This window comes from Brassica napus, chromosome A9 (assembly GCF_020379485.1).
Source record: "Brassica napus cultivar Da-Ae chromosome A9, Da-Ae, whole genome shotgun sequence".
NCBI classification, from domain to species: Eukaryota; Viridiplantae; Streptophyta; class Magnoliopsida; order Brassicales; family Brassicaceae; genus Brassica; species Brassica napus.
In genome coordinates, this window is record NC_063442.1 from 1,915,158 (window position 1) to 1,926,802 (window position 11,645).

The 11,645-nt window shown below is 35.2% G+C and overlaps 1 protein-coding gene and 2 pseudogenes across 1 annotated transcript; all 3 read left to right on the forward strand.

Annotated features, from left to right (window-relative positions):
• The first annotated feature begins 2,743 nt into the window (after positions 1–2,743).
• LOC125577677 lies at positions 2,744–4,457 on the forward strand (annotated as a pseudogene).
• Positions 4,458–6,073: 1,616 nt separating this feature from the next.
• On the forward strand, positions 6,074–6,946 carry LOC125577968 (uncharacterized mitochondrial protein AtMg00810-like). The gene has a single exon (XM_048740193.1). The coding sequence runs from the start codon at positions 6,074–6,076 to the stop codon at positions 6,944–6,946; it is 873 nt and encodes a 290-aa protein (XP_048596150.1).
• A 1,515-nt stretch (positions 6,947–8,461) lies between these two features.
• Positions 8,462–11,341, forward strand: LOC106359437 (annotated as a pseudogene).
• The last annotated feature ends 304 nt before the right edge of the window (positions 11,342–11,645 follow it).

An 11,645-nucleotide genomic window follows, 5' to 3' on the forward strand; every position in this document is an offset into this window, starting at 1 on the left:
CGAAACCTTTTATTATATTTGTATTAATGTATGATATTTTTCATCAAAGTATATTTACTCGTTATTGCGTTAAACTCTTTTTGAAAATTTTCATGTATTAATAACTAAATCTAGACATTTTATACGGACCTGAAAACCTAAACCAATAAAACTCAAAATATAAGTTTAGTTGGTATAACCAGCGGCTTTGGGTTAGTGGTACTTGAGGGGAAAACCCTCAATACGGTACCCACAGTTCGAGTCCCGCTGGCCACTCGGGCTAGGTTTAAATCCCAAGAATACGTGGAGTGTCGTGGGCTTCGCGGAAATAGTCGGTTGACCACGGTCGCCGGAAACCCGCGATTACCTAAAAAAAATAAAAAATAAAAAAAATAAAAAAAAAAGTTTAGTTCGTATCAAATCAATGTTTAAATACCTAATGGATTTTTTCTATTTTGGACCTACGAGTTCAACCATCCAAGAGTATCTATTAATTTTTACATTCTTCCTTTTCAAAATTTCAGTTTTTCAAATTACGTACATTACACCTCAGTTTCTGTAAACGAATTTCATTTTAACATATGATTACACGATTTTAATTTATAATGTTCAAAAGCAGTTACAATACATCTATCACACGAGGTTCACGCTGATCGTAATAATAAAGAAGTCACATAGACATAGTATGGCCTTGCTGTTAGTACAGGAGAACTCATGTTTATATCGTTATTTTCAATGGTTACATTGATCGTGTGGTAGCGCAGATGCGACATAACTAAAATTTGTGTGGTTGTGCGGATCCAACAGAGACAAGAAAAACATAAAAAAAATATGGCTACAATTAGTAACCCTGTTGAACGAAAAAAATTAATGTGAATTCAATTTATACTAATTAAGTTGAATTTTTAGCTAAAATTATTGATAGGTAGATCCCGTTCTTTTCCTCTAATGAGGAATAAATTTATAAAAAAAAAAATTCTCTGCAATTCTGATGATGAACAAAATGAACAAAAATTTCTATTTTTTTTATTTTTTCAGTTCCTCAAATAAAAATTTATTTTTCATTTTGTTTATTTTTTCCATTAATCCGGTGGTCACCAATCAAAATCTATATGAATTTTATTTGTTGTTCCTCATGAAAAAGCTTTTGGATGATAGACTTCAATTTAAAAATGGACAATTAACAAAAAAAAAAATTGATCAAATCTCTACTTATTTCTATATTAAAATTATACGAAAATGAAGCAACAGAATAGTATACAGCTAACTGAATAAAATTTACGTACATTTTAATCAATTAAATCTTAATTTTATATTATAATTGAAATATATAGAGTATAAGAATATTATATGAAGTGTAATTAATACGATATATATGAATACAAAAATGTATTTATATTTCTATATATTAGCAACATCAGTTAATTTTGTATGCACCAATCTTCAACCTAATACATTTTAATTATGAACATTCCACATTCTAAATAACTATATTGTACAATAAATATAATATCAAAGTAATTAGGAAATGTTTAAAATATATGTTATCCGAAAATAAATGCTTACCACTAATTATAAACAAAAACATTCAAGCTAATTATAATTTAAACCAAATTATTCGCAAGATAAATTACATAAACAATTATAATGATATTAATTAGGTGACATAAAATAAATATTATTCATTTAAAATCTTTTATAGCACTAAAAAAATTCAACTAATTTAGAAATTTTTTTAGTAAATTTAATATGAAACCCGTGCTATAGCGCAAGTATACTTGTCATGTTTTAATAGAATATGTAAATCTCTCGCAGTTTATTTTGGAACAAAACTTAGGTTCACCTCTAGGCTGAACTTTTAAATTCACCTCTAGGGTGAACCTTTAAATTCACCTCTAGGGTGAGCCTTTAAATTCACTTCACTTTCTAGGACCAATCAAAATGAAATGTAAAATATTAGATAAAAAATATTAAACTAAAAAAATAGCTGAAAAAGAAAAAAACATCAATTTTAACGATGCTAACGCCACCCGCTAAATCCTAAACCCTAAATTTTAGACCCAAAATTTATACCCTAAACACAAACCCTAAACCCTAAACCCTAAACCAAAATCCTAGACCCTAAACCCATACTATAAACCTTAAACCTAAACTATAAACCTTAAATTCAAATTATATACCCTAAACCCAAATCTTATACCCTAAACCAAACCCTATATCTTAAACCCTAAATCCTATACCCTTAACCCAACCATAAATCCTAAACCCAAATACTATAGCGTCTAGGGTTTATGGTTTGGGTTTAGGGTCTAGGATTTGGGTTTACAGTTTAAAGTTTGGGTTTAGGGTATACAGTTGGATTTAGGGTTTATGGTATGGCTTTATGGTCTAGGATTTGAGTTTAGGATATACAGTTTAGGTTTAGGGTATAGAATTTGAGTTTAGGGTATAAAATTTGGGTTTATGGTTGAGAGTTTGGGTTTAGGATTTAGTGTTTAGAATTTAAAATTTAAAATTTAGGGTTTCGGGTTTAGCTAGCAGTGTTAGCATCGTTAAAATTGACGTTATTTTTTTTAATTTTTAATATTTTTTATTTAATAATCTATGGGCACTTTGATTTGTCTTAGAATGTGAAGTGGATTTAAATGTGTACTCTATGATAGACTAGGAATATTGTACTTTCCATATATTGTATAGATGCCCTAGTCATATGATTGTATATATACCAAGGCAAGAGTTTTGCCAAGTGACATGGTATCAGAAGCCTACTAGCCGCACTCTCTTCTTTTCTTCTTCCTCTTCGTATCTTCTTCTTCTTCTTTCTCAAAATCATGGCTCTTACAACTGAAAAAGCTTTTGGCGTTACACATATCAAGTCCTACATCCCTATCATCTTAGATATGCAGAAGATGAATTATGATGCTTGGCATGAATTAGTTGAGACCCACTGTCTCACCTTTGGTGTTTCTGGCCACCTCGATGGCACTTCTCTACCGACGAATGCTAAAGACACACCATGAAAGGAACGTGACGGTCTCGTCAAGATGTGGATCTATGGTACCATCTCCTCTTCTCTCTTCGATACAGTCCTCAAAACTCGCTGCTCTGCTCGTGATCTATGGGTCACTATTGAGAATCTTTTCCGCGACAACATAGAGGCCCATGCTATTCAACTTGAAAACGAACTTCGATCTCTCACCATTGGCGATATGTCAGTCCATGAGTACTGCCAAAAACTCAAGACTACCACGGATCTCCTAGCCAACATAGACTCTCCTGTTACATATAGAGCTGTGGTCATGCACATGATGAACAGTCTCTCGGAAAAGTTCGATAACATTCACAACGTTATCAAACACAGATCACCGTTTCCATCCTTTTCTGTTGCTCGCTCGATGCTGATCATGGAGGAGGATCGGATTAACAAACATACCAAGAGCACTTCACCTCAAGTCCTGCACGCTTGCTCTACGCAAGGTAACGTCCCACCTGGACAAACCTCTAACTACGTCAACAACTGTGGAGACCAGCACCAGCAATATTATCAAGGAAATTCTCGCAACAACCAAAACAGAGAACGTGGAAGGGGACGCTCTAACAACTACCGTGGACGTGGACGAAATCAAAACAACTGGAACAACCAGTTCAATTGGACTCAGCAGCCGGTTTCATGGCAACCACAACCACCTCCACAGTTTTGGCAGCAGCAAAACTGGAACCAAAACCAGCAACAGTGGCGCCCTGCTCCTGGTCCTATGGCCTATCAGATCACAGCTTCACCATCTCCAAACGCAGGCATACTTGGTCCTTACCAGCAGAGTGCAAGTGGTCAAAACCCACTACAATTCCGCAGCAACTTGCTCAAGCGTTTGGCACGATGACTCTACAAGAACCTCAGGACGCAGGCTGGTACATGGACACAGGAGCAACGGCACATGTGACCTCTCAACCAGGTACCCTCTGTTCTCTTTTTAATACGAGCAACACACCTTCGGTTCTCGTCGGTAACAGATCCTCTCTTCCTACAAAGGCCATTGGTTTTCAATCTATCTCTACCTTTAAACGTCCTTTACATCTCAATAACATTCTTGTCTGTCCTTCCATTATTAAAAATCTTGTCTCAGTCCGTCAATTTACTAAAGACAATTGGGTTTCTATTGAATTTGATCCTTTTTGTTTTTTGGTTAAGGACTTGACGACTCGAACTCCTCTGCTCCGATGTAACAGCCCTGGACCTCTTTACTCCATTGATGTCACGGCTGCATCATCATCTTCTCCCCAAGTATTTCTTTCTTCTGCTGCAACATCAACGGTGTGGCATCGTCGTCTTGGCCACCCCGGCAATAATACTTTGCAATCTCTTTTATCTTCTGATTTGATTAAATTCTCAAAAACAGATCATTCTTTTTGTCATTCTTGTAAGCTTGGAAAACATGTTAAACTTCCTTTTGATTCAGTTCAATCCTTTGTTTCTGAAACTTTTCAAATTATTCATTCAGATGTATGGACCTCTCCGGTTTCTAGCATCGGTGGAAAAAAATATTATGTTTTTTTTTAGACCATTTTAGTCACTATGTATGGGTTTACCCACTCAAAAGAAAATCAGAAGTTTTCCAAGCTTTCTTACATCTCTCGGCTTACATTCACAACCAATTTGGTCGCCAAATCAAGTCACTCCAATGTGATAATGGCGGTGAATACAACAACAGCCAGTTTCTCAACTACTTCTCTACCAATGGCATCACTCATAGATTCTCTTGTCCTCATACTTCACAACAAAATGGCAAGGTTGAGCGAACGTTACGTACACTAAACAACTTCGTGTGTACTCTTCTTTTTCAAGCTAACTTGCTTATGGGTTACTGGGTTGAAGCTCTTAATATGGCTGCTCATCTATTCAATATACTTCCTTCCACAGCCATTCAGAATGATATTTCTTTCACAAAGCTCTTTAACAAACCAGTCTCATATCAACATCTTCGAGTGTTTGGCTGTTTATGTTATCCCAACCTAACAGCCACGGCTCAACACAAGCTCTCTCTACGCTCCACTGCTTGTGTTTTCATCGGTTTCCCCACGTCTCATAAAGGTTACTGATGCCTTGACTTACACACTCGAAAAGTCATTCTTTCTCGTCATGTCATATTTGATGAGAATACTTTTCCTTTCTCTTCTATCACCACCTCTTCATTTCAAACACCAACCCTAGATACCACACCTCCACCTTCTTCCCCTATTTTACGTACAATCATAAACACTCCTGCTCCTTCTTCTCCTATTGTTCCTCCTGCTGTTCCACCTCCTCTTGTTCCTCCTACGGTTCCACCTCCAACTCACCAAATGGTGACACGTAGCAAAAGAGGAATATCAAAACCTCGCCAGCCTCTCTCTCTCTCACAGCTCAAACTATTTCACCCCTTCCCACTTCCTATCTTCAAGCTCTTAAGGATCCTAACTGGCGAGAATCTATGCAAGAAGAGTATGATGCTCAGATTGAAAAGGGAACATGGTCACTGGTACCGCGTTCAGATAATGTTAATATTGTGCGTTCAATGTGGATTCACAGGCACAAATTTGACGCGGACAGCATTCTACGACGACATAAATCACGTCTGGTGGCGAATGGAAAATCACAGCAACCCGAAATTGACTGTGATGAAACATTTAGTCCAGTTGTTAAACCAGCGACAATCTGCCTCGTACTAGACCTTGCCCTGTCTAAGAAATGGCCAATCCACCAGCTCGACGTCAAGAACGCATTTCTTAATGGTGACCTTGAGGAAACAGTTTATATGCACCAACCATTGGGTTTCAAAGATGAAACAAAACCTGATCATGTATGTCTCTTGCACAAAGCTCTATATGGTCTTAAGCAAGCTCCCCGAGCATGGTTCCCTGAGCGTGGTATCAACGTTTTGCCTCTTTCGCAAAACGCGTCGGTTTCAAGCAGAGCAACAGCGACTCATCTCTTTTCATTCATCACAGCAGCCCAGGAACCGCTTATCTCCTTCTCTACGTTGACGACATCTTACTCACCGCCTTGTCTACAAAGCTTCGTGACTCCATCATCACTTTCCTCAATGCAGAATTTGCAATGACTGATCTTGGAAAACTTCATTTCTTCCTTGGCATCTCCATCAAATACAATGACGCTGGTATGTTTTTGCAACAAAAGACGTACGCTATGGAGATCCTTCAGCGAGCAAATATGTCAAATTGTAATCCATGCACAACTCCAGCGGATGCGCGCGCTAAACTATCAGATGAAGGCAGCCCTCCAATGTCGGACCCCACCTTATATCGAAGTCTGGCTGGCGCTCTTCAATATCTCACCTTCACCAGGCCCGGCATCTCTTTTGCAGTACAACAAGTTTGTCTCTTCATGCACGCACCGCTTAAATCCCATTACAATGCCTTGAAGCGCATCCTTCGCTATCTTAAAGGAACCTTGGACCATGGCTTGCAACTTACGCCTAACACATCTCAGACTCTCACTGCCTACTCTGACGCCGACAGGGCAGGTTGCCCATCGACAAGACGCTCCACCTCTGGTTACTGCGTTTTCCATGGTGACAACTTAATCTCATGGTCTTCCAAACGTCAGCAGACCGTCTCGCGATCCAGCGCAGAAGCGGAATATAGAGGTGTCACTGAAGTCACATGGATAAGGAACCTCCTACTCGAGCTCCACTGCCCCTTGACGACTGCAACTATCGTCTACTGCGATAATGTAAGTGCCGTTTATCTCTCCACGAACCCAGTTCAACACCAACACACAAATCACGTCGAGATAGACATACATTTCGTCCGGGAACGCATCGCCATAGGACATGTTCGAGTTCTTCATGTACCATCCTCAAGCCAGTACGCAGACATCTTTACAAAGGGTCTTCATTCACCTATATTCTTGGAATTCAAATCCAGTCTACGCGTATCTAAAGACCCGGCTTCGACTGAGGGGGAGTGATAGACTAGGAATATTGTACTTTCCTTATATTGTATAGATGCCCTAGCCATACGATTGTATATCTAATTTACATAATGCAAGTGAGTGAACCTAAATTTTGTTTTTTATTTTGGATATATCCAATGAGATATTTTCATTACCAATTTTCATTTTTTTTCCCTTAATCCCTTATATATTAATTGGAAACATTATAACCTTTAAGTGTAGCTACGTGTCATCACCAGAATGAAATTCAGAATCCTTATAAAATATGTTGGTCCAATTAAGTATATATATTATACCTTTCATTAAACTAATCATAAAATTAATTAAAGTGTACAATTACTATTTTCTTTTCTTTCCTTAAACAAAAGCTACGGAATAACCAAATATAAGTAATATATATATATGACAATTAATGATTCTAATAATAAAGATTTAATAACAATTTATATTTCATCCATCGTTTTTGTTTAATTTTATATTATTAAAATAAATTAAAAAAATCAAAATAGCTATAAAATTAAAATATAGATTTTTTCGTATATGTTATATTTTGAATTTTTTAAAACGACAAAATTACTAAAACTGTTAAAATAATTATGTTAAAAATTAATGATCAATGGTTTAACATCTCCTATATATTAATAGAGAAACATTTAAAAAATTTAGAACATGTAGTTTGTACTAATTAAAAAAATGTCATGATGAGTTGTCACGTAATTGGAATGTTAATTTGTTTACGTGACGGCTTGAAAATCAATTGAGAATTTTGTTGGTCCAAAATTAAATTGCTAGAGAATGTTATATTATATAGTATGTCCATTATGGACCATTCATTTATCAAATTAAAATTTATTATATATTATTTCCTTAAATAAAACCTACAGAATTACCTAATGTGATTATGATATATATAGTAATTAATAATTTTAAATAATGAAGATTTGCTAATAATCTGTAAACTTTCTATCATTTTTGTTTAATTCTTTATTATTAATATAAATTATACAATTACATTAATCATATATTAAAATTTTATATTTTTTGTATATGTTGTATTTTGAATTTTTTAAAATGAGTATAAATAACTAAAACTGTTAAAAGTTTCACATAAACTTTTGTGATCAATGTTTAATTTTTTTTTATAATAAGATACAATGATAATATAATCATATAAATAACTAATTTTATTTTAATAGGTGTTTATGTTAATATATATACTTCATATGATTTAAAATTAATTATATATCATATACGATAGATAAGATTGATTGTTTTGATTTATTTATCTTAAAATGATTGAGAATAAACAAGAGCTGTCATTTGATTTATATGTGCAAACCAATTTATTACATAATAGTAACTGATTTCTTAGTTATTTAATTTATAACTATTATTTTATTATTTCATACTATGCAGAAAAATATAAAATAAGTAATAAATGTAAAATATTTATCCTGCACAAGGCGCAGATCTTAACCTAAGTATGCATCTCTTTAATAATTTTGAATCTTAAACATTTTCCTAAATCCCAGGCCAAAATAAAAGAAAGAAATGAGAATAAACTCAAAAAAAAAATATTTATATCGGGCAATAACCAAAATGACACAAATAAAGAGAAAATATCGAAGATAGATAGGATTGACACGTGTACGTAAACTTCTCATAACCATAATTAACTTTTAAATTACTAAATCATGATATAAAACTAAATTGAAGTTGTTTAATTTTAACCAAATAGTAGCCATGAGATTCTTTGGCCTAAACGTTAGGTTTTTATGCGATAAAAAATTTTTTGACCTAAAATATTTTTTAAAATAAGTTCAGTTCATTAGTAAACAAATTATGTAATTAACAAAAAAGTTTGTAAAAAATTGTTTAAGGGCCAAAAATATTAATTCAATCAATAATATAAATTTTATTTTCCATACGATATTTCTTGAATAATTTTCATATAAATTTACCCTGCGCAAGGCGCATCTCTTGTCCTAGTTGAATAGATATTCTTTGACTACCATTGATTCTTATAAAATTACTGTCCAAATTGGTTTCTATGTGATTTGTTTCTACCACAATTCTTCCTCATTTTTGACTCTTGATTAGCCGTATTTATTATCCTCCTCAACTAGACGATTTCTTAACATAAAAGAAAAAAAATTCGAAAATGAAACAAAAATTGTTGAAAACAGACCAATGAGATGAACACATATGTCCGAAATAGATTTATAAAAAGCACAAGCTTCCTTCATCATCATCACCAAGAAAACCTGAGACATAGCTATAACAAAAAGCAAAAAAAAGATGGCTACAATTTGGTTTCTATCAGTTGTCTTTCTCACATGTCTTCTTCTCGCGGCCTTAAAACGCAAGAAACAACAACGAGGACCACCATCTCCTCCTGGTTTTCCGATCATCGGAAACTTGCACCAGCTCGGAGACTTATCACATCAGTCTCTATGGAGACTCCAAAAAGTACGGTCTGGTGATGTTTTTGAGGCTTGGAAGAGTCCCAACGGTCGTGGTTTCTTCCTCTGAAACAGCTAAGCAAGCTTTGAAAACCCATGACATTCATTGTTGTAGCCGTCCAAGCTTAGACGGTACCGTGACTCTCACTCAACACATATTAATGTTACTTTTTTCATGTATTCATAGGATTCATTAAAACCGATGATTGTTAATCATTTCTCAGGGCCAAGAGAGCTCTCTTACAATCATCTGGACATTGCTTTCTCTCCCTTTGATGATTACTGGAAAGAACTAAGGAGGATGTGCGTGCAAGAACTTTTCAGTGCTAAACGAGTTCACTCTATTCAACCTATCAAGGACGAGGAAGTTAAGAGACTGATCGATTCAGTCGCAGAATCAGCTTCTAGTAAAAGTCCAGTTAACTTGAGCGAGAAGTTTCTTGCTTTAACTGTAAGCGTGATATGCAAGGCAGCCTTTGGTCTAAGTTTTCAGGGAACTGTTCTCAACAATGACAGATTCAACAAGTTAGTCCGCGAGGCGTTTATGTTCTTGGGGAGCTTCTCTGCCTCGGAATTTTTCCCAAAATGCGGCTGGATCATCGACCGGCTCACGGGGTTACAAGCATGGAGAGAGAGAGAAGTGTAAGAGATCTTGATGATTTCTATGAACAAATGTTTGATTTGCATAAGCAGGGAAACAAAGATGGAGTTGAAGATTTTGTGGACTTGCTGTTGAGGTTGGAGAAAGAAGAAACTGTTATTGGATATGGCAAGCTCACAAGAAACCATATCAAAGCAATCTTGATGGTAACTATACAAAGTTATAAAGTTAGCAAAAAAAAAAAAAAAACTATACCAAATTATAAGAAACATACTGTAACGACCCTGACCCGGTATTTTTTAAAGCCGGTTTGGTGTTTTGGGATAATTCATGATTGGATTTTATTTCGGTTTTGATTAGGCTTTATACAACTTTTCAATACAATTTATTTTGCTTGCTAAATTTAAAAAAGATTTGTCCCGCTCTTATTTGATTAAATATTTAAATATTTTATTCAGTTTTTAGAAATCGGTTTAATTCGTTATTTTACCATAAGTAACACTCCGTCCTCGAGGATGAGAGGGTGTTATACATACTCTAACAACAATACTTAAGATTCTAATATTTGTTTTTGTTGTGATCTTATCACAGAACGTTCTTCTAGGAGCCATCAATACTTCTGCAATAACAATGACATGGGCAATGGCAGAACTTAAGAGAAACCCGCGAGCGATGAATAAAGTACAAACCGAAATCAGAAACCAGATGGGAAACAACAGATCAGTGATCACTTTGGATGACATAGATCAGCTCCATTACTTGAAAATGGTGATCAAAGAAACATGGAGGCTGCACCCTCCAGCACCTCTTCTGGTTCCCAGAGAAGTGATATCTGAATTTGAGATCAATGGCTACAAGATTCAGCCCAAGACACTGCTTCATGTGAATGCATGGGCCATCGGGCGTGATCCCGATACCTGGAAAGACCCTGAAGTGTTTTTCCCTGAGAGGTTTATGGATAATGACATTGATGCAAAGGGACAGAACTTTGAGCTGTTGCCGTTTGGAAGTGGCAGGAGAATCTGTCCTGGAATGTACATGGGGACAACAATGGTTGAGTTTGGTTTGGCGAATATGTTGTATCAATTTGATTGGAAGTTACCAGAAGGCATGGTGGTTGAAGATATCGACATGGAAGAAGCTCCTGGACTCACTGTGGGCAAGAAAAATGAGCTTCTACTTGTTCTTGTTAAGTATTGAGAACATTGTTAGCTTCAAACTATGAAAGTTATTTATGAGATTGAAAAATAAAACGTAGCAATGATTGCATAGAAAATGCTCTAAGATCCATCATATATATATATCAGTGATAATATTCTGAAAATATATATATATATATATATATATATATATTGTTGGGTTTTTCCTCATTAGCCCAAGAATAATAACTAATCAAGTTATAACCCAAGAGCCCAAGAAGAAGAGATATGTAGAGAAAAATGGAGAAGAATGAAAGAAGTGTGTAGAAGAAGAATTGTGTAGAATAAGAGAGAAAGTTATGGAGTTAGATATTTTGAAATAAATAATAATTTAGAGAAATCTAGAACTTGTTGGAGTGTGCTCCTCCACTTGTATAAATAGGGGTGCTTAGCACCATTTGTAATCATCCAAGAATCAAGAAAGCTAAGAGAGAAAACATTTGTAAGAGAGA

Bases quoted from the DNA above. Each gene is read 5' to 3' on its own strand.
- LOC125577968 (XM_048740193.1), top strand. From the start codon at position 6,074: ATGACTGATCTTGGAAAACTTCATTTCTTCCTTGGCATCTCCATCAAA.